Here is a 24628-nt window from a genome sequence, read left to right as displayed (position 1 = left end):
GTTTTAGAGGCTGGATTGTACAGTGGATAGGTACTGGACTTGGAAGTCAGAGAGGCCTTAGTTCTAATCTCAACTATGATACTTTTGTCCATGGGCAAATTACTTAACCATTTTTGGTCTCATTGTACCCATGCATAAATTGGGGTGATAATAGAGACCAGGCTCAGAGGGTTGCAGTGGAACTTGAATGAGATGAATAGATTGCAAATTTTATATATTTTATATTTAGAAAGATCACTTTGATAGTTGAGTGGAGGGTAGACTGGAGTGTGAGGAGAGATGAGGCAGGGAGATGAACCAGAAGGCTGTTAACACTAATCTAGGCATGAAGTGGTAAAGGTTAGGACCCAGGGTGGTAGCAGTGTCAGAAGAAAGAGGAGAGTTTATATATAGAAAGAGACATTGTGAAGGTAGAATTGACAGGACTTACCTACAGATTGAATATGAGAAGGTGAAAGAGAAGTCACCGATGACACCTAGGTTGTGACACTGCCACTACCCTCTTCCTCCTCCTTTGCCTCTTCCACTCTTACCCCCCTTTTACTTCTTGGTGTTTCAGTGATAGATATTTCCAAAACAGGTCCATCCACTTCTCTTCTTATGTGACTCCATGTTGTCTTGACCTTGTATGGAGGCTTGAGGATCTCTGGATGCCGTGGTGTGTTCATTGATCGTCACTAGTTCTCAGTACATGACTCTGTTCGTTGCTTTTAGGTTTGCCCATTGTTACTTTTTTGGAGACTATGATGTTACACAAATCAAAGCTGTATATCACCAGAATAATATTAATGTCAAAAATGTAAGCCTTTTTTCCCCAGAGAATGGCTTAGAATCATTAAAAAAAATGTCACCCAGTTTCCCAAAAGCATTTTAGCCCAAGATCTGAATTTGAATCCTACCTCAGATACTTATTAGCAATTTTCTCATCCATGAAATGGGGATGATAATGGCAGTGCACTTACAGGATTGTTGTAAACATTAAAAGAAATAGTCAACCTAAGGTGTTCTGCCAACCTTAGGGTTGGCTTCTTGTTAAGACTGGCTTTGTTTAATTTCCTGGCTATCTCACCAGGTTCCTGATGCCACCCTGACTAGAAACCAAGACCTGGCCAACTTAATGCTTCTAAAAGGGGAACCTGTGGGCCATCCTTGCATTGTTAACTTCTTTTGCCTTCTGGATTAATTTGTAGTGAGAATGTTAAAAATGGTATTTTGTTCCTTCAGTTCCATTTGTTAGTCATCGAACAAAGATCTCACAACCTTTCAGTCACCCTTGAAACTTGACTGCCCCTCACTTCCCATACCAGTCAGTTCCTCAGTCTTGCGAGTTCTCCACAGAGTCTTTCTCATCAGTATCCTTTCTACATAGGGAGCCACCACCCGTGTTCAGGTCCTCATAGTTTCTATCCTGGAGTATTTCAATAGCCTTCCCATCGGTCTTGTTGCCCCAAGTCCTTCCCCTCTCTAATCCATCATCTGCACAGATATCAGGGATGTTCCTGAAATGTAGGTCTAATTATTGTCCTTCCTCTATTTTAAAATACCTCACTATTGCCTCTACTATCAAATGTAAATTCTTCTGCTAGGTATTTGAAATTCTGTGTTACCTGGCTCCAACCCTCATTTCTAGACTTATTGTATATTATATCACTTGATACGTGCTACATTTTAGCCAAAATGGCCTCCTTGCTGTGGGAAATCCCATCTCCTATGGCTGTGCCTCTGCACTGGCTGAGCTGCCTCACTTGACCTTGTCAAATCCCTAACTTCTTCTGGACCTTATGCTCAAGTGCCATGTCCTACATGAAGCCTTTCCTGTTCCCTCAAACTGTTCCTCTCTTACCCTCCGCTCCAAAAGTACATTTACTTTATGAACATTTGGTATTTGTGTGCATTTTTCAAAAATGTGATTCTTAGCACCCTTTCTATTACTTTTGAAGCAGAAGTGGTATTAGGTAGGACTGGAACCATTTTATATTTTTCTTTGTTTTATTAATTGCTATGACTGAAGAATTAATCACCAAGTGGCTAGCTACTGGTGATGAACTTCTCTTTACTTCACTAGTTGGACCTTGTAAAGTAGACACATCTTGTTGCTGGGCCACTCAAATCCTTCTTTGTAGGGCCTGAAGGCTGCTACGGGCCTGCTGAGCCTGGTCTCTGCTTTCTTAGCCTTCAAGAACCTAGGATTACATGCTCAACTGAGTTAATCTGTCCTAATGTCCAAATGACCTTGAGAATATTTCTGAGTATGAACACAGACAAGTATCAATAATGTATTTATCCTTATTGTCAGGTTTTCTTGTTTCATTATTCTGAGGGCTCTTTTAAAGATATGCATAACTATCTTATGATAGTGCCACAGTTGGCTACTTTTTTGAGATTAAATATTGAATGGGCCAAATGGGTCAAATGAGGTTTAGACTAGTTCAGCAACATACAAGTGAGGTAACTGGTCTTGCACCTGTTCCTTTGAGCTACTTTTAGGATTTTTTTTTTGAAGTTTAGTGTGATTGATAAGAAGTGATATGTATTCTTCTACCTGACTGGCCCGCCTTCCATGAAAAGGTCTTTTCAGTTGACCAAAGGGGCAACTTTTTCCTGATCCTTTCAAAAGGGCCTCTTTTCCACTCCATGTATGTCCAAGGTGAATTTGTAGCCATTCGGTTCCACCTTCCTCTAACACTTGAAGTAAGCCCTTCTGATGCACTCTTTTAGGATGCAAAGAGGTCCTCTTATCTTTTCATTTCTCTTATATCTCCTCTCTTCTCTGAGGCTGCAGGGCAGGATTGTTCTTTAACCTGAGTCCCAGCTTCAGGGATAACCAAGAGGGAGGACAGAACCTGTAACTCCCAACAACTTGTGACTCAGAGTGAGCAAGGCAAGACCTCACTAAACATATAATTATTTCAAAATTTGTATTCTGACTTAAATTTGGATTTATAACTGCACTGTCCTGAAAGAAAAGGTGGTCTGGATCAGAGGATAGTTTTTATAAGTTGTAAGCTCCTAGAAGCACTCTTGCCCTGTAACCTTTTTTTTTTCATTAGTTTGGCTCATCACTTCTTCTTTCAGATTTCATGCTACTATCATTTTTCCTTATTTACTGGGGTCCCCAAATCCCCAGCCCTCAGACAGCTAGAAAACTACAGGTTTCCTTCACTTTACTCAGTTCCATAGTAAGAACATGTCGACCTTTTAAGTATCTAAAGAGAATTTCCTGTGAAGCACTACAGTCCATCTCATCTTCCTCTACTATTCTGTCCTCAGAGGTAGAAAAAGATCGGAATTCTCATAGCCTTCTTCCCAGAATATCTGCTTACTCTCCTAAGGCCCTTTCTGCTTAAAATTCTTTTTTGAGTTGGGCTTTTCCATTCATTCATTTCTGATTCTATGGCCATAGAATCAGTTGGCCATAGCTGCCCAGAATAAATGTGTGGAATCTGCTTGGCTAGTTCTTCGTATGCTCAGAAATTATCCTTCTGTGCCAGTGCCTATGTCATGGGAAAGCCGGTGATACTAGCCCTCCATCCCCAAAATCCATAGTTTTCTTAGAAAGAAATGCTCTGCTTTGTCTAGGATCCACATTAGTCTCCTCTCGTTTCTTGCCCCTCTTGTCTGGAACTTCACATTCTCTGACTGCTGCCTAGATTCCTCTGAGCCTTTGTAGGCCCTCTCCAGTGCCCCTCCCTTCTGTGGCCAGACTTTGTCTATCCTTGCCCTGGCACTGTGGTCTCTGACCAGACTTTGCCACTTTCTGCTCTTGTTTGGCACCCCCCCACACTCCGCCTTGAGTTTCCATTCTCTCTCTCCAATATCTTCCCAAAGCTTGCTCACCTTCATTCTCCTTTCCCCTGACTTGTCACTGCTGTCTACAAACATGCCTTAACTTTCATTTCACACTTCCCTTCCTTCCTTTCTTCCCCCACCGCTTTCAGTGTCAGGCTCCAAGAAAAAGGTATCTTCATTTTCTGCACTGCTTCTTCACTCCCTTTACTGAAACTGCCCTTTCAAAAAGTCACCAGTGGCAGTTTAACTTAAATCGGATGTCCTTTTTCAGTCCTCAACCTTCGGTACCTCTCTACAGCTACTGCTCTTCACAAAAAAAAATTTTTTAATGCAGTTTTAAAATTGACCTACCTTTTACTTGAGGGGTAGTGTGGCATAGTAGATAGGGCACTAGATTTAGGTACCCTAAAGGAAGAGGTCTTGAAGAAGAGTATTTCGAAAAGCCTTTGCATTTGAGTCTGTGCTCTCCCCTTTTCTTACTCCTTTTCTTTATTAGCTCTGTCCTCTTGTGCAGTATTAATTTTTATTATTTTCTGTCCTTTCTTGTCCCCCAAGCTTTCCATTACTCTACTGTCATCCCCTCACTTTCTTGGACCTTGAAGCTAGTCTTATTTATAGGCCTCAACTCCCTGTGGTTATGAGATTCTCCCAGGACACTAACATGGGGTTAACTTTAGAAACTGCATACCTAACGTATAGCAGCCACAAGGGTTGCAGGGATGGTGGGAGTAGCAGGATAGCTGCCCCTCGGAAACCTCTATGCCATCTTCCCATGATTTCTTCATTTGTAGATTTGATCTGTATACCTCCTATGCTTTCATCCCAACCATTTATTTTTTTAAACAATGTTAAATAGCATGGGGCCAATCACAGATCCCTGGATGCTCTACTGTGGACCTTTTTCTAGGCTGATAGCCATTCAGCCAGTTGTGAAATCTGTCAGAGGGTCTTAACCTTTTTTGTATCTTGAGCCCCCTGACAGTCTGGTGAAACCTACATATCTTTTCAAAATAATGTTTTTAAATGCATACAAGAAAATACAAAGGATTACAAGAAAATCAATTACATTGAAATACACCATTCAAAATATTTACAAAACAAATTCTTTGAGTCCAGATTAAGAACCCTTGGTGTAAATGTACTCTTATTTAGCTCATTTCTTTCCATTTTGTCTACAAGAAGGCATGAAAGATATCCAAGGTCTCACCTCAGAGATCATTCTTCTCGATATTTAGACAGAAATATCTCCATTCCCTCTTAAAGTATTCAGAGTTGAAATCTTAGGGACAGAAATTTTCTTGCCATGAGTCCCAATTTTGCCCAAAGCTAGTCAGACAAAGAAAACAAGTTTAAATTTGTAAAAGAAATTATTCTCAAGTAAAAAGGACTTCTATACAGGGATTTGTAAAACCTCATGATTAGTGTGCCTGAGCCCTAAAAGGTAAATCAGTCAGAAAAAAAGATTGTCCATAAGGCAGGCTGAAGCCACACTTATGCTTTCATCTTACCTTCTAAGGTAAGTAATTCCCCTTTAACTATTTCATTTCTTTTCAAATGATGATGAAGTTCTTACAAGAAAAAGGTAACCTTTGCCACACTGAGTCAGACCTGTGTTCCAAATAGCCGCCGAATTTTGACAAAGGCATCATAGGCCATGTCCTGGAAGGTCATGATCATCTCATATGACATCATCTAATTTACCAAGGACATGTCCTAAAAATCCAATTTCATCACTTCAGGGATCTGTAATTTTGTTGGTGATAATACTCTCTCATGGACACACATCAAATCCCCAGCCCCTGCTTTCCCTCTTCCTCTTCATATCTTAGGAGAAACTCTTTTGTGTTGCTGTGGGACAAAACTTGCTCTTCCTCCTGGTAACTTTGTGGTGGGCCATTGGGGTCATGGGGCCATTCTTAAAGCATTTCCAGGTTGCTGAAAAACTTGAGGCCTTCAGAAATCCATGGTCACTTATATGCAAAGCTCAACATTTCTTCTAATTTTAGTATCCTCTTAAATAGCCATTTGCACTGAAGATGTTTCGACATAAAATTTTAAAATCCTTGATTTAAATATCTTCAGTTGCAGTCATTGTGTGAAAGTAAGGTATGCCTAGAGAAGCGACAGCAGTACTTAACTGGAGAAGAACCGCAAAATTTATTTTTGTGAAGTCAGTTCCTGCAGTTATATTATAATTTCAGCTGTGTTATCTCTGCTTCAGGTGACGTTTTCCTTGGTAATGCCTCCTCTAACATTTTCTCTTCGAGTTTTTGTGTCTGTGTGTAATAGTTAATGATCCACAGTTACATGTATCTGGGAAGTATGAAAGGAACTTTGCAGCTAAATCCCTTTATAAAGAGAATTGGTTCCTAAACTTGTTTTCGTAAGTCATCTCTTCTGTGTCTTCAGTTTTCCTAAAGTGGGGCCTGGAGCTTGAGTTATATATAACCCTGTCCATTTATGTCCTTGTTACCACTCTTGAAACCCTGAGTTTAGCCATCATTTGAATACTTCACCCTCACAAGGGAATAAGATGGAATGGTTTCAATAACAAGTCATACTTTTCCCTGGCTCTCTTTTGGGGAGCTTAACAATTGGTGAAATGTTCTTTGTTAGTTAGCTGCTTTCTCTGGATTTCCCTCTTCCGGGGCTGTTCTTTCTCATTTTCCCGCTAGATCATCTTCTGCCTCCTGCTTGCTAAGCATGGGTATACCCCAAGGTATACTTATTATATCTACTAAGTCTTGTTGATGAATTGATTGGTCTTTAAAGCCTGCTTATGGTGTAACTTCTAGGCACCTTTTGCATTTTCCTTACATGATTCATTTTTGTCAAATTCATGTATGTACTTTTTCCCTGAACCTCTGCGACTCTGCTTTTGCACAGGCCTAGTCATACAATACTTGCTGATTCATCTGCGATGCTTAGAATCCTTAACTTCCCCAAGGTATAGCTTAGGCACCACCTCCTACAAAAAGGAAGGTTTTCTTGATTCCTCGAATCTTAGCATTCTCTCCCTTCTCAAATTAGTTTGTATACATATTAAGCTTCTTGAGAACAGGGAATATTTTTCATTTTTTTCTTGGTGTCCTGCATCCCCATCCCATCTCTATGTGCCTTGGACATAGTAGATACCTAAGTGCTTGTCGAGTCGAATTATATATTGAATTATTTTAAAATGTAGTGTTGATTTTGTGCTTTGACTTAATAGATTTTAAAAGTATGCTTCCCAAAATTTTATCCTTGAGTGGGCCTACATTAAATTGCAACACTACATTATAACATATGCTTATTAAGCTCCTACTGTGTACAGATCACTGTGCTAGTTATTGAGTGTAGTGTGAAATCTTTGACTGTCAAAAATTTATTATTTATTATTTCATTTTATTTGTAATTGATTAAGCTTATGTTGAAATTCATTCAGAATATATATTTTTAATTTTGTAGCATTTTAATATCTTAATATCATTATTTTGATCCTTTAAGAAGTGAGTCAGAAGCTTTTATATGATAGAACTTATTGGCAATAAAATAGGAAATTTTCCAAATTAATTCTTTTTTTTTTTTTTTTAATGTAGCTTGCCCAGTATCAGCTAAAGAAAGCTCGGGCTGAGGCACAGAATTCTTCCAAACAGCAGAAAGGGAAGAAAAAGCCATCAGCTAAAAAATGTGAAGAATCTTCACATACTTCTAGTATTGATCAGTCACAGAGTGATGAGTTGTACATGACTAGTTCTCAAAGAGGAGCATCAGTGACTCCTGATATAACGAGAACTTTACATACTGGAGAAATAATCAAACATGACCAGTCCTACACTATTGAAGTAAGTATCCAGATTGAAAAAGATTTTTGAATGAAACTTTTGTAATGATAACAACAGTAACATCCCTTATTCATTTTGGTACCATTTAATATTTTCTTTATTTCTTTAATTTCACAAGTGGTCATACTTAAAAATGAGTGTCCTTCTTTGTAAAATACAAACACACATTGGATTTTTTTTCTTTTCAACTTTTATTGATGTTTTTTGTTTTTATTACATAACATTCATTTTTCAGATAAGCTAAATACACAGATATTCTTTTGTTGAAAATAGCTACAAAAGAACTAATGGTGGAAAATGAAGTTTTTTTAAAAAGTAGTTCAAGATCGTAAATATAATAGAAAACCAGTAAAGTTGTTTGCATCCATAAAGTTGCTTGTAGATTTTTTGTATTTTACAATAGGAGATGGATGGAGTTAGAAATAATTATTTCAATATGATAAAGTGTCCTATATACTTTTTTAAAAGGAATAATAGTGTTTCTTTTGCTTGGAAAAGAAAGAAATGCAATTTTATAAGGTGGGAAGGGGAGTTTTTGAGGGACAGAAGATTCAGAGAATTCAAGTTCAACTTCTAGCTCTGTGAGCTAGGGTAAGTCACTTAACTTGTCTGAGTTTCCACTTTCTTATCTTTAAAATTAAGAGCTTAATAACCCTGATAATCTGTAAGGTCACTTTCACCTCTGAATTCCTTGCTTCTTTGATCCCGTTTGGATATTCATATTTCTTACGTAAGCAATACCTGTACTTTCTTTTAAAAATGTTTTGCTTTTTACTATGAAAAGTTATCAGCAAGCATTTAAATATGCAAATGAGAACAAAAAAGTTGATTATACACAAAGCCTTGAACTCCTGTTATATACATTGTTTTTTAAAGAGATATATTAAATTCATATATAAAATGATAACAAAATCATTCTGTGACTCTTTCTGAACTGTTTTTGGTCTTTTTCTGTGTTAATGTACTTTTCATCTGACTACTTTTGGGAAATGCCTCTGGTCCTCATTGAAACAGTCATCATAAAAATAAATGGCCCAATTCTGGTTGGTTCCCTTTTTATCTGCTTATTCAAGGACATTATAGGCTAGTGGTTACTTAGAATGGAAAGGAAGACACCTAAGTAGTTTTATACAGAGTTGGCATCATATTTTCCCATCTGGGTGTAGCATGAGGCTTGTTGTCAGGGTCATGTACCTACTACACTTACCTCAACTGTGGACAAATAGTGTTTAGACCTGACGTCTTTTTCAAATTAGTCTGAGAGATACAAATTTATAACTCATTTATCTATATTAGATCCATTGGAGAAATTAAATTTCTTAAGTTGACGTTTTATTAACTTGATAAAATTGTAACATCTTTTTACATTTAAGTAGCAATTGAACTAATTTTGCAATAATTTGGATTGCTTAATAGCCTTAATAAGGTTTAAAATAACAAAATTTAATAGCTAACTAATTAGCATTTTCATTAAATGAAATAGCATATCTCCTTTCACCCATTGTCATATTTTGAGTATGTTTGTAGGTGTAGCTACAAAAACTTGTGTGTGAGAAGAATTTTCCTTGTTCCACTTTTCAGTATCTGGAGCAAAGGCTCTCAAACTTTGTGTTGTCTCAGAGTGCTCTCTAGGCCAGAAGAAATACCCAGTACTTATTAAGTATTTGTATTGCGTATTAAGTACTTAGTTCCAAACAACTTCATAAGTATTCCTATCCTAACAACTTAGTAATAATTATTTGAAAAAATAATGCACATAAAGTGAAAAAAAAAGTTTTTTTATTTTGTTCTTAAATTACCATAGTTACTTCAAAGTGGGATGTGTATACTTTTTAGGCACAATTTCTTAAACATTGGAATTAGATTTAACACCACCATCCTCATTTCCTGTGGTGTTTGTGTCCATGTTTCCCTCAGAATTTTAAAATTTCACCGGGTTGCTATGGTGTCCCCAAAATTTGAGAATCAGGTATCTAGGGTATTATCTTTGGAGGTAAAACAGAACACTAACGCTGACTTCTTCCAGGATGTATGGTATCAAAGGAGTTATATTTTCCTCCTGATTCAGAGGATAATCGGGGGAATTTTAGTCTGGAATGGAGAATACTGTAACAAGAAAAAAAAAGAGAGAGGGCACAGGGTGAGCTGAATAGGAAGGGGTGATATCTAAAGAAAATTCAGAGTTGAGAGGAATGTACTGGGAAAAAGAGAAAGGGAGAGCTACAGTATAGTAAATCATCTCACATAAAAGAGACAAGAAAGAACTTGTACAATGGAGGGAATGAGGGGGAAAGTGAGAGGGAATAAGTGAGCCTTACTTTCATCGGATTTGGCTTCAGGAAGGAATAATGTACATGCTCAGATGGGTATGGAAGTTTATCTTACCATATAGTAAAGTAGGGGGGAAGGAGAGAAGGGAGGGTATAATAGAAGGGTTTGCAGACTAGGGAAAGTGAAAATCAGAAGCAAACACTTTGGTAGAGGGACAGGTGAAGGGAGAGAATAGAATAAATGGAGGGCAGGACAGGATAGAGGGAAATATAGTTAGTCTTTTACTACGTGACTGTCAGGGAAATGTTTTGTATGACTACACATATATAGCCTTTATCGAATTGCTTACCTTCTCAATGAAGGTGGATAGGGATGAGAGATGGGAGAGAATGTAGAACTCAAATCTTTAAAAAGAGTGTTAAAAATTGTTTTTGCATGCAATTAGGAAATAAGATATATGGGCAATGGGGTATAGAAATTTATCTTGCCCTACAGGAAAATAGAAGGGAAGGGGATAAAGGAGGAAGTGCTGAGAGAAGGGCGGGTAGATTGGAGGAGAGGGTAATCAGATTACATGCTGTCCTGGGGTTGGGGGAGGGTAGAGATGGAGAGAAAATTTGAAATTCAAAATTTTGTGGAAGTGAATGTTGACAAATGAAAATAATTTTTTTTTTAAAAACAGGATGCTTCTTTTAATCCTTAAGGAGTTTAAAAGTCCCTTACTATATATATATATATATATATATATATATATATATATATATATATATATATATATATATATATATATATATATATATATATATATATATATATATATATATATATATGCCAGCCTTCTTCACAAAAACCTCTTTATACTGACTAGCCCATCCTGCATATGACATTCCCATGTGTGCTTGCCATCGAAGTAAAACCCAATTCAAAGTGCCATTTTCACAATCTTGTGGTTGGTAGTACAAGTATTATTGTCTTCATTTTTACATACGAGGAAACTGAGGTTCTGAGACACGGAGCCAGAGGCTTGAACCAGTGATTTGAACCCTCAGTACTTTTATTCCAATACCAGTGATTTTTCCAATAGATTCTCCTTTGTCAAAGGACCGAATACCAGCCACCAATGACAGTGTGCTAAGCCTCGATGTCAGTTCCAAAAAAAGAGTTAGAAAAAATATTTTTGAACAGTAGCATTGTAGTTGGAATAATTGTATCCTCCCAAGATGACTCCTTGAAGCCTCATTTGGAAATTTAAATTTATGCTAATTCAAAAATGAAATTGTTCTTTTATAATCCCACCTCATACATATTGATAGGAAAAGGTAACAGTTTAGTCAAGCAAGGTCTTGCAACTGAACACCCCTCCCCCCAAAAAAATCCAAGGTCTTTTTGAGGATATGGGATTTTTATGAAGGTACTGGGAATTTTCTCCTAAACAGTTTGAAGCTCTCCTGTTTCCTCCAGAAGCCCAGAGCCAGGGCCTTTTTACCTAGGCACCCTATAGAACCAGCATTTTACTGTCCTGCAGTTTTGTTGTAAAAAATGCATCAGCTGCTGCTCTTTTAGGTTTCTAGTATTATCTGCCAAGCCAAGGGACGGGATGTTGCTGCTTGGGGAAAAAAAGATCGTCCAACCCCTTTAGGGTATTTATCAGGTCTCTAGTTTGTGCTTCTTTTAGAAACCTCCCCAGGGCAGAGTAAGAAGCTGAGACTTTGAGAGGTTTAGTCATTTACCCAGAGAACAGCCACAAGTCAGGCCTTGGAGGAAGCAGGTACTGGAGATACAGATCTGAGTTAAAAGAAAGACCATCCCTGCCCTCATTGAGGAGCTGCATAGCACCATACAAAAGGGAAGTGAAAAGTGAGGAGGGAGGGTGGGAATAATGGTGAGAGAGTCAGGAGCAGAGCCAGAAAGGGAATGGAGGTGGGCTGTCCCAGGCTCTCTCCAATATGGAGATCCAGGGGGATAAGGAAGCTGGCATGACCACATGGTGTTTCAGGAGAAGTAGAGCCCAGGTGCCCAGGGAAGTTCCAGAGAAAATCAGAAGCAGAGCTGGGAGTCATGTCTTTTTACTGTTTGTTAGCAGAGCCTTGAAAACCCCAGGGTTATGTGTTCATTTGAATGTGGGGGACTCTTAAATGCATGTCTAAGTGTTCAAAGTATAAATGAAAAAGCACCAGGCTTAGAATTAGGAGATCTGAGTTCTAGTCTCAGCTGTGACCCTTGGTGGATAGGTAGCCTCTGCTTTTTTAAAAGAGGGATAATCCTGAGGGCATTGGACTAGAGGGTCTCTAAGGGCTCACCTATCTCTGCGTTTATGGTCCTGCGATTTTCCCACAGTTGTTTTGAAAGAAAAGTTAATGTTATGTTCTAAACTTTTAAAAACTCCAAGCAAATCAGAGGAGTTGTTATTATAGTTGCAGATACAGAATTGAAAAAATACTCCTTATTTCTGCTTTCTGGCAGCACACTCATAGGTTTTTGTTTTTTTTTTTACATCTTTTTTTTTTTTACATTTTTTAACATCTCTAAATTCTAAAGATCCCATGATAATATTTTCATATTACAAGTTCAAACTAAAGACCTGCAACCTATTTCTAGTGTCTCTTGGAGATTCACCAACACAATAAAAGCTTACTTAGGGGCAGCTAGGTGGTGCAATGGATAGAGCACCAGTGCAGGAGTCAAGAGGACCTGACTTCAAATCTCACCTCAGGCACTTGACACTCACTAGCTGTGTGACCTTGGGCAAGTCACGTAACCCCAGTTGCCTCATCCTGGGTCATCTCCAGTCATCCTGATGAATATCTGGTCACTGGATTCAGATGGCTCTGGAGGAGAAGTGAGGCTGATGACTTGCCCAACCCTCCCTCATTCAAAACAAAGTCAAGTGCAAGTCATGTCATTATTTCTCTGATGACATGGTCTTCTTCGGCAACGAAGGACGAACACACACGCAAAAGCTTACTTACACTAACCAGTTTTAGACTAAATTTCCAAAGTGCATTTCTTCCCACAGTCTCATAAAGTAGGTTGTATTGTACAAAATGTTGTTATCTCCCTCTTTCAGAGGAGGAAACTGAGGCTTATAGAGCTGAAGGTGCTTGCCCAGCTAATCAGTGGTAGAAGTGGGACTTACTTTTCCACCATACTTTGCTATGAAATTATTTTGAATAATAACTAATACTTAGGTGACACTTTTAGCTTTGCTAAGTACTACACATACATCTCATTTAATCCAGACTCCAGAATACTTTGAAAGAGATGTAGAATTAGCAGATGACTCTTGAAGGGCCAGAAATGATTTAGTCCTATCTGAGGGCTCGGTAGGTTGAGAGCTATAGATAGTGTGTGGCAGAGCGCTTTCAGTAGATCATGGTTTGTGTTTCCTCTCCCCTTCTGTGATGTTTTGTAGGCTTCTCAACTTTTCTGCGTCCAAAACAGAACTTGTCTTTCCTTGCCCACCTCCACCTACCCCCTTTTTCTCTATAGGACAACACTCCCTTTCTAGTCACATGTATTTGAGACTTTAATTTCCCTTAATCAACAGGTATTTATTAAGCATGAACTATTGTGCCAAATGCTGGGGACATAAAGAAAAAGGAAAAATAATCAGTTCCTTCCAGGAACTAATATTCACACATCTAATTAGGGCAAAGTGTTTTCAGTTCTACCTTTCTAACTTTTTGTCTCACTGGTGCCTTAGTGAGGGATTAGCTCTAAAGTATAGAAACAAATAAGGATATCTATGATTGTGGAAGGAAGGAGAATCAGTGTGGATGCCCAGAAGACTCATCAGTCAAGTTCAGTTTTACGCTGAAGACTTCTCGATTATGTTCCTAATTTGAAACCAAGTTTTTGAGGTTTACGTCAACCCCTGCCCCTGCTGATCCTCATCCATGTTTCCCCCTTCTGGCTTATAGATTTCCTCCAATAATAAGTATAAGAATAATAGCTAGCATGTATACAGCACTGTAAGGTTTGCCAAGTGCTTTATAAATATTATCCCACAGCAGCCCTGGGAGATGAGGAAAATGAAGCAGACCAGAGGTTAAGTGACTTGCCAAGGGATTCAGCAGTCTTATCTACTGCTCCACCTAGCGCAGGTGAAGAAAATATAAGTATATTCTCTTAAAATCAGCACTCTCCCCATTCTTTTCCTTTTGAATAAGATGCGTGCTTCCAGAAAGTATTCTAGATCTAAGTCTTATCTCCCCTCACTGGCAATTATGAAGTCAAATTTACCTTCTGACATTGGGGTCACTAGTCAGTTTTGCTTGTCACCCACACTTTGTATGCCATTGTGTACTTGTTGCAGCTTTTGGAGCTATCAATTTTATTTCTGGCTTCTTTCTTACACCTTGGCTGTTGTGAATGTGTAGGTGCCACTACTGTTGTTCCATTCTGTGTCAAGCTTGACTTTCCCTTTGCCTTCTCGTTTTAAACACTCACCTTAAAAGCAGCCGTGACACTGTGGATAGTGTTGGATGTGGATGAAGTCTGGAAGACCTAAGTTCAAATTCTGCCCCAAACAAGCCACTTAATCTTATTTACCTCAGTTTCTCTATGTATGTAAAAAGGAGATGATAATAGAGTGTTTTGAGAATAAAACTGATGTTATATAATGCCTTACAATTATTTTCCAGTTTTATTCTGAAAAACTAGAAAATAATTGTAAGGCATTATATAACATCAGTTTTATTAGTATGCCCTTTGGATTACATTTGTCCAGCTACTGGCAAATCTATTCTTTTTAGCCATTATTATGCATACTGCTTCACTGTCCAGGTGCCATTTTTATTATGTAAGCTGTGGCCCATAAATTCAAATTCATTTATTGCATGCCAACTAAAACTCTTGCCTTTGATGAATAGCATTTATGAAATTACCACCCATACTGCAGAGTCTTTCATTTGTGCAGGACTTTCAAACTTTAGTAATTCTTTATAGATTCCTTCTGAAAGTATCACTTATATTTAGATGAATCCCAGAAGTGGTTAGTTGTTCAATCATTTAGTCATGTCCAACTTTTTGTGACCCCCATATAAGGCTTTTGTGGCAAAGGTACCGGAGTGGTTAGCCATTTCCTTCTCCAGTAGATTAAGACACATAGAGGTTAAGTGACTTGCCCAGGGTCACTCAGCCAGTGAGTATCTGAGGCCAGATTTTAACTTAGGGTTTCCTGACTCCAGCCCCAGTGCTCTATCCACTGAATTACCTAGCTGCCTCCATAAAATGTGTATTTTGTCTATATGTATACGTATGAACATAAACTTGATGTGCCTATGTGATAGACATGCATGTATGTGTCTATATGCATACACATGTGTATTTGTTCAGTTGTTTTCAGTCATAGCCCACTCTTCGTGACCTCACTTGGGGTTTTCTTGGTAAAGATCCTAGAGTGGTTCGCCATTTCCTTGTCTAGCTCATTTTACAGATGAGAAACTGAGGCAAACACAGGGTTAAGTGACTTTCCCAGGGTCACTTAGCTAGGAAGTGCCTGAGATTGGATTTGAAGCCAGGATGAGCAGTGTTTCTGACTCCAGGCCCCATGCTCTATCCACTGCACCACCAAGCTTCCCTATACTGAAGTGGTAGTGGTAGTCGTTCAAGTTAGGCTTGACAAGTTTTAAATTGTTGTAAGTTACATCCTGTATACTTGCCTGTCTCCGTATCAGTCAGTCAGTCAATGATTCATCAAGTATTTATTAAATGCCTACAGCATGCTTGGTGCTTGGAACAGAAATAGAAAGAATGAAGCAATCTCTACTCTTAAGGAGCTTATATTCTGACGGGGAGACAACAAGAATATGTACAAACATTTAGAATAAACATAAGGAAAATGAATGCAAATTAGTTAAATACAAAGTAATTTGAGAAGACAGCGGTTGGAGAGATCAAAAAAGGCTTCCTGCAGAAGATGCTGCTTTATATGTGTGTTAAAGAAATGAAGGGATTCTCTTAGGCCACAGTGAGGAGGGACAATGCATCGTAGGCCTGTGGGAGGGCCAGGGCCCAGGCTGCAAGACAAGAATCAGCAGCGTAAAGAAGGTTCTGGGAGACCAGAGAGACAGGCGGGGCCAGTTAAAAAGAAAGGAGCTTTAAAAGCTAAACAGAGCTCTTCCATATTATCTGACAGGCAAAAACCAATGAATCTAGGTGAAAAGTAGTGAGGGCCTGAATTAAGGTGGAGGCTGTGTGAGTCTCGAGAAAGGGTTGTATACTAAGATGTGTAACTAGAAACAGAAATATTTGGCCACTGATAGGAAATGTGGGGTAGGAGAGATTAAGGAGTCAAGTATAGTGCCAAAGTTACAAACCTGGAAGGCTAGAAAGGCGGTGAGCACACTTGTAGGAGGAATGAGTCTCCACCACTCCTCTCTCTTCTTTCACTCACCCTGGTTGTTTTCCTGGAGGCTTCTATGGCTCTGCAAGTTATTTTGTTTCAGGGGGAAATAGATGAAATACTGTTCTGGGAGCAACTGATGCCCGATAATAACAAAGTGGTAGGAAAACGTGAAGTTTCTGGGCATCTGCGTGGAGAAGAGCAGCGTCTGGGATCGCCCCAAGGAGGGAGCAAGGGAGATGGGGACTGAGAAACTGGCTGCAGAGCAGGGCGAGGGAGAGCTACAGGAGGGGGGAGCAGGGAGCCATGCAGTGACGGGAAGGAATGGAGGTGCTGGGAGGAGCCCCGGGCAGAAGTGGACCTGGGGATTTGGGTGGTAGGGTGCCTTAGCTCGGGCATTCTCAGCACTGGGAATGGAAAGATGAACAATGAGACACCACCAAGTGCAGACAAGGGCTGCAAGTTTTAGCAACCGTCAGTTCCTTCTTTGGGGATGGATACCATTTTTCATCATAAGACCTTTCTAGGTGTCTTGGATCATCATATTACTGAGAATAGCAAAATCCTTCACAGCTGATCATCTTAGAATATTACTGTTACTTTGTACACTGTACGTTTCATTTTGCATCAGCTCGTGGAAGTCCAGGTTTTTCTGATAGCACAGGCAGGATAAATATTTTAATAGACTAAGATGAAGGGCATTTTATAAATGTTTGTTGAATGAATAAACCATCTTTTTTAAAATAATTAGCTCATTTCAAAATTCCCTTCAACTCTAAATTTCTGTAGTTCTTCCTGTCAAAGTAGTGAGACTTCTGTGAAAGCAGCTTTCTAAGTTTCCTTTAGGTAAAGATCAATAGAATGTGATTTATTTTTTAATCTATGCAATGTACACTAATCCTTTGTTCAATTGGATGGTATAGAACACTGTCCTAGGCATTGTAAATGGAAGTAATCTATGGTATTATATATTTAATAAAAACCTTTTTGTTGTTAAGTCATTTCAGTCACATCCAGCTCTTCACGCTCCCGTTTTGGGTTTTCCTGGCAGAAGTGCTGGAGGGGTTTGCCATTTCCTTCTCCAGCTCGTTTTACAGCTGAGGAAATGGAGGCAAACAGATTGAGTGACTTGTCCAGGATCATGCAGCTAGTATGTGTCTGAGGGCAGGTTTGAATTCAGGAAGATGACTCTTCCAGACTCCAGGTCAAGGCCTCTAGCCTAGCTGCCCTTGGTGAAAATACCTCATGATAAGTCTCGAACATCTCACCATGTTGAAAGACATTCGTAATTTTCAGATCAGGTTATGAGAATTTAAAACACTTGACTTGTTTTTAGAGATTTTTAAACTTTCTACGTGTTAATTATAGTAAAGTATAAAAATAGTAAACACATTATAACATTTTTGTTTGTTTTCATTTTAGATGGAAAGTGAAATTTCAACTACTACGGATGATTATAGTTCAGAGGTAAGATTAAATGATCTTGGTGTTTCAGATATCAAAAAGTTGAACTAAGAGTTTTAAATATTTCTAGTGGCTCAAACCCTTCCCCCACTTTATTTTTAAAGTATATCATAAGATGATAAATTTAAAAAAACATTTTAAATTATTTTATCTTATGGTCTCTCTTGAAATTGTTAAAGTAGTAAATCTATTTGACTCGTTTCAGTCTTATTCACTTAGACCTTCCATTATTGTTTCTGTATTTTCCATTTATGTGGTTGTGTGTGTATGTATGTACGTACCAACATGTATGTATACACACGTCTACATATACACATATATATCTCCTATTATTGTATTCCTAGTATAAGTGACAACTGAAAGATTGCTACATGTACGTGAAGTAGAATATGCTCTGTAATTCTCTCTTAATATTTAATGTCTGCTTGAATTCTTGTTAATTATGTTAATTTTTTATTTTGAAAAAGTGTTGAGATATGGTTACTCTTTTTAGATAGTAAAGCTGATCTAGAAATTGCATAATTGTAAGAAATATCTTGTTTCTACATCAGTGACATGTAAACATACATCATTTTGTGATTTCATTTACCTTTCTTTGATTTTATTATTTTCTTTGGCCCAGAGACATAGAAAATAGTATTTTTTATCTGAATGGTTCAGCCCTTCAATTTAGATCCATTGACCTAAACACTTAAAAATATTCATTTCCTTCGGTGTTTAATTAAAAAAGCATCATGGTGTTACTTTGGGAAGAAAAATCAACAACTTTAAATTAATTGTAGGCTGTAAGGGGAATGAAAATTTAAGTTTTTAAGAATTTTGTTTGTATAGAAGCATTTATTTAGTATTTGAGATGAGATATGAAATGATGAGAACATGATTAAAAAGTGCTAATTTTTTTTTTTTTGCTTAAAAAATACTTATAGAAAGGGAAATTAGTACTGGAAAATCTGGATATTTATTTGCAAATTTGTCCTTGATTTGCATACTGTAGGACCAGTGAAGTGCTGCTAAAAATTTATCATCATCCTAACAGAGAGAAGAGTTAAACAAAACCCCTCAAGACAAATTTGAATTTTTAAATGCAAAAACAAAAAATGTAGTAATGGGGACTTTATAGATTTGGTATGAAAAAATATCTTGATCCTCTTACTAACAACTTGTGAGGCAATCTTTATCTTGGCTCCTTTGAGAAATTTTCTGCATTCTTATTATGTACAGAAAACATGCTACAGAAAATGATAACAGTATTTTGAATCATTTGGTGTTGCTTGAAGTGAATGAAAACAGAAGTTTAAGGAATTTTTATGACCTTGATCTCAACAAAAAGAAGTAGGGATCAGCTCCATCTGAGAGTGATAAGAAAGAAAGGTTGAGGTAGAGAAAGGGACAAGGTTTGGGAAGGATAATATGGAGTTAATAAAATAAGAGATATAAGAATTCCTCTTAGCAATGAAGACCTATCTATAATTAGATAGTAGGGACCCCCTTGAAATTCTTAAGCAGACAAGTATCATAGTGTGAAATTACATCCTTGAATAACAAATCTTATTTCTTTTGGTATTTTGAAGTTAATCATTTTTTACCTGCATAAATGAACCTCATTTGGAACTTCTTTGAGATTCAGCCAAACCGCATTAAGTCCACCTATGCCAGATCAGGTCATTGTTGCTCACTGCCCAAGTTAGAGCAGCAGAAACACCTAATGTGATCTTTTCAGACAAAATCCTTTTTATCATTGTGGTCATGACAAGCACCCACAAACACAAGGATTTCTCTACGAAGGGGACTTCATGTAAATCTATGACTGTCTACTATGAACTGCTTGGGTGTTTTTCCTGTGCTTCAGATTTAAGATGAAAGTCCAACACTGCCCTCCGTATCTGCATTGCCCTTCGGTTCTCTTCTGTTTATTTTTTAAATTATTCATCCACCTTTTTTTCCTTTGCTTTTTCTTCTTTTAGAGATCACTATCACCACCTCTCCAAAATGCCCCAGCAAAAAAGCTGCCTTCCTCCCTTATAATAAGAAAAGTGTAGTCACACAAAGCAGATCCACACATTGATCACGTGGCACTCTTTTAAAAGCTAGAAATAGCTGTTCTGTCCATCAGTCCCCACCCCAGATTTTTCTGCCCTGTTCTCATCCTTTTCTTTCCATGTGTCCTCATGTTTTCCCCCAAATTCTTCCTTCCTAACTTTCCTAGTTCTGTTGAATAGTGCCACTCCATCCTTCTATTGGCTCATGTTTCTACTCTTGGGAAGAGCTGTAGTGGCTCCTGTTGAAGAACACTGGAGATTAACCTGTGTTGACCTGCAAAAGGGCAGAAATAAGGAAAAAAACAGTCATGTGGAGATGGATGTTCTTAATAGATTGGTCAGGGGTGAAGATTGGTAGGGCAAGTGGGGGTGGGGAGAGAGGCAGGATTGGCAGGATGTTCCAAGCCTTGTCTTTAGTAATTTTATGTAAGCTTCCATCTTAACATCATTTTCATCTTACTACCAGCCTCCTGAATATTTGTATTAATGTTGTACTATTAACCTAACACTAGTAAGCCATTGGATTGGAAATGGGATGTGGCATGAATGTACCTTAAATATAGCAATTGAAAAGAAAAATTTTGATGAGATGTTTCATAAGAACTGAACTAGTTTCACACAATTTTGTTAAGACAACTTAACTATTTTTGTCACAATTGAAATATTTTATCCTTCTGAAATGGAAAGTGTACTTATTTTGAATTGCAGTTCATTATCATATCCTTATCATGCATCTGTAAAAATTTAGTCTGAATTGAATAAATTACTAATGAAGCATTTTTTGTCACAAGTTTTCTAGAGAAAAAATATATTTCTATTAGCTATAGATTGTTTTCTTTAAGTTCATGACATATTAAGAAATTGTTCTTATACAGGTAAATGGTTGCAGTTTGGTGCAAGCAGATATTCCTACCAATTTATTAATGGTACAGTATTACCAGTTATTTAATAACAATAACAATGTTTAATACTAAGAGCACTTGTCTACTAGCTTACTAATCAGTCTTTTCTTCTTTATGTGGTGCTATCTTTGTGATGTATACATGCCTTTAACCTCATACAAGACATTTGTTTTTTGTTAAAAAGCTTAACATTAACAGAATTTTCAACTATTCTTTATGTCAGAACTTGCAAAGTTCAAATTACATTAACCACACAGCAGGTCAATAAGCTCTTAGATGATATGGAAATCAGAATTTGAATAAGTTCCTCTTGAGGAATGCTTTAAGTACTGATTTTTAAGGAACTTGAATTGATTTAGGAAGAAGAATTTGGAGTTGGTGAGTCTTACTCAGAGCAAGGAGCACAGTTTCCTTCGAAACAACTAGAGATGATGGAGAATGAATTGGCTGGGAAACAGCAAGAGATTGAAGAGCTAAACAGAGAACTTGAGGAAATGAGGGCAGCATATGGCACGGAAGGATTCCAACAGGTGTGCTTACCTTATGTTGCTTTCTGTTTATCTCTTATTAAACGGAAACCCTGATAACAATTAGGAGTGCATGACCATTATTTAGAGATGGTTTTAAACAGGAATGTTAAAGTTATAGTTGTCCTAATATAAATTGGACTCCTGACACATTTCATTCATATTCCATGGTCACAGTTTTCAGTCCTTGTACATTGTGTGGATAATATTCAGAAAATAAATCTTAGAGCCATTTGTTGGAGGTTTTTAAAGTATATAATAGGAAAACCTTATTCATCAAGCTTTCCTGGTATCAGCCTGCGCAGAGAATGAATTCTTGCTATGCCTGACCAGATTCGCTGCAGACCATAGGCTGCAGATATACAGTGGAACTTGGAGAATATGAAAATGTATCATTTGCTTCTTGATTTAAAAGAGCCCTGTCTTTTGAACATGTTGAGATTTTGGTACCATTGAAATTTGTATTATTACAATAACTGTCTGTTTCTCATTCCATTTAAAATTTATTGGTCTTTATTTTTCTTAATTGCTTTGTATTTCATATTTCTGCATTTAAGTTTTACAAAAATTCCCTTTTTTCATTTATTTGCAGTAATTTCTAAAGAACCTTTAGTAGTTTAAGCAGTATTTAGTTGAATTCTTTATTGCTGTGTTTTCGATTGCTATTCAATAGGTTAATTTCAGGAGGTTAATTTTTTGGTAACTGAATTAAAGATTAGTTATAATTTTTTGTTATTTAGTCTTTCTCAGTTGTGTCTGACTCTTCATGACCCCATTTGGTGTTTTCTTAGCAAAGATACTAGAGTGGTTTTGCCATTTCCTTCTTCATCTCATTTTACAGATGAGGAAACTGAGGCAAACTTGCTCAGGGTCACACAGCTAGTAAGTGTTTGAGGTTGGATTTGACCTGAGGAAGAGGCATCTTCCTGACCCTAAGCCTGGGGCTCTATCCATTGGACTACCTAGAGGCCCCAGTTATAATAATAACAGCCATAAATTTGTATGGTGCTTCATGATTTACCTAGTTCTTTTTAAGAATTTTTCAAGTTCTTAAAGTTGTTTTAAAAGAACTGTTTACGTATGTTATTCTTGTAATAACTCTAGGAGGTAGATCGAGCAGATGATACTATCCACATTTAACCAATGAATAAGCTGAGGCTCAGAGCTCAACCCCAAGGTCACACAGCTAGTAAAAGACAGAAGTGAGCCTGGATACTGGCTTTTCTGTCTTCATGTCTTTCACTGTATTTCATGTGTCATCCTGTAATAACAGTGTTGGACACTGTTTTATGGCAGTCCACATAGACAATTGTGACTTTAAAGCACTGCGGTTGCATAGTTGGCGTGAGTTCTTATGGGGGTTCTCAAGTGTATTGGGTGACCACTGATGACAGGCCTGTTCTCCTTAGGATACAATGAAAAAGAGAAAAAAATCACTGTAGTTAGAGTGACATTTCTGGTGATTACAATTGCTGACAGAAGAAAGCACTCCTACATGTTCCTTAGTAGGTATTCATAGAGACAAGAATAAGGGTATGTCAGTAATATTCTGTTTACTTGATGTCTTCAAAATGAACATGAGGGAAGGTGGAATTTTCTTTTTCCTAGTGGATAGTTAACATGTCTTCATATTCTGTCAAACTAGGAAATCAAAATACTCTTCAGTTAAACTAGTGAGTCAGAAAATCTAAAGTACCAACTTAGAACAAGGGTAGAAGAAATTAATTTGACTGATCTAATAGGAATACATCCATCTGCTATTTAAAAAAAATAACATCTACCCTCTCTGTTAAGACCATCAAGAAGGTAGAACATTCCAGAAAAGCTCCTGTGGCAATGAAGTCCAATGCTGAACAGTTTTCACTGAAAACACTTCATGAGTATACGGAATGGTTTTACTAGTTTTGTATTTTTATTTTCCCAGAAGTATGGGAATATGTCAAAACAAAGAATTTGGTGACCACATGTTTGCACCCTGCTTGCATAATATTATTGCACTAGCAAAAGTATTACCCATTTTTGGGAAAGAGGAATACAGGCTTTTGCTTTTGGATGATTTGTAACATGTTTTATATCATTGAATATTTGAAAGATTCTAAATTTATGTGACAGAATTTTGCTATGAAATTGATTATGAAATTCTTTTGAAGGGTACCTCAATTAAATCATGTGTCTATTTCCTCCATATTTAGGAAGAAATTCTGTATTTTCTCCATAAATATTCAGGAATAATTCCTCTTTTACTATAAAGTCTCTTGGTAGGGGATTCTCATTTCCTCTATGATTTTGTTTTTCTCTCTGGACCAGAAATCCTAGAACCCAGTGTTTCAATTAACTTTACCAGGAAAATCACTTTAAAAATCATTCAGCTTTATGACTAACATTACTGTCATCCATCTTTTATGGCTAACCAAGTATATGTCCGGAATAAAAGATTTATTCCTTTAATAAATATTATGAGTAAAACAGTGCTTTCCTTTGAAAGCTCCATTTGGTATGTCTGTGGCATACATAGGTAAGAAATTTTGTGTAAAATAATAGTAACTTTCCTTAGAAAAAATGCAAAGCAAAAGTTTATTTAGGGAAAACACAAATTCAGAATTACAGATTTTAATATTCTTGCCTATTGAAGTTGTTCAGAATAATTGAGTGATTTTATTGTCAAGATGAAAAATAATGATAGTAACAATGCAGATATTATAACTCAAAAATAAAATGTAACAAGTACTCTGTGTGTTATTGGCGTTTAGAGATATTGGTGATGTCCTTGTCAAGGAAGACAATGAAGACATTATATATCAGTCTATAGTCTCATGATCACATGGATATGAGTATTCCTACCGTTGTTATCAGTAACGGTCCATTCACACCTTGTCATCCTTTGCAGTAATTGTTTGAGCCCATGAATAATTTTTACCTAGAGTTAGACTAGAACCACTGAGCATTCCTGACCAGAAGCATATAATGGTCAGACACACTGTACTTTAGGAACATCAGTTTAGCAGCGATGCAGCTTGGGCAAGGCCAGAGGCAAGGACACCAATTAGGAGGCAATCCGGTAACATAGGGAGAGGGGATGAGGACCTGAACTAGGGTGATGGCCATGGGAATATTTGTATCTCATATAACTATAGCATTTGGTATGATATATTATATATATATATGTATATATACATATATTATATAATAGCATGTATTGAACTACATGCTGATTGATTTAATGAAGAACACGACAGATCTGAGAGAGGGTTGAGGGTTAGAACTAGCGATTTTTGACAACTGTTTGACTGTAGGGATGAGGGAATGGGAAGAAGCTAGTCTAATGGAGTGAAGATATTTACTATGTTACTGTTATTTTAGGAAACTTTGATTTCTCAAGTATAGGCCTTCCTTCTGGTCAACAAAGGAATCGCAACCCTTCCATAATTTATTTAGATGTCTTCAGGAGTTTCCGTGGCTCCCAAGT

At 37.4% G+C, this 24628-nt stretch overlaps 1 protein-coding gene across 1 annotated transcript in view; it reads left to right on the top strand.

Annotated features, from left to right (window-relative positions):
- LOC140531807 (A-kinase anchor protein 9-like) overlaps positions 1-24628 on the top strand; it is a 90579-nt gene that overhangs the window by 8150 nt on the left and 57801 nt on the right. The window contains exons 3-6 of the mRNA XM_072650519.1: positions 7368-7613; positions 17653-17697; positions 20609-20659; positions 20995-21165. Of these exons, the coding sequence (XP_072506620.1) occupies positions 7368-7613; positions 17653-17697; positions 20609-20659; positions 20995-21165 (513 nt within the window). The remainder of the gene's footprint in view (positions 1-7367; positions 7614-17652; positions 17698-20608; positions 20660-20994; positions 21166-24628) is intronic.

Source organism: Notamacropus eugenii, chromosome 3, assembly GCF_028372415.1.
Source record: "Notamacropus eugenii isolate mMacEug1 chromosome 3, mMacEug1.pri_v2, whole genome shotgun sequence".
NCBI classification, from domain to species: domain Eukaryota; kingdom Metazoa; phylum Chordata; class Mammalia; order Diprotodontia; family Macropodidae; genus Notamacropus; species Notamacropus eugenii.
This window is presented reverse-complemented; position numbering and strand designations above follow the sequence as displayed.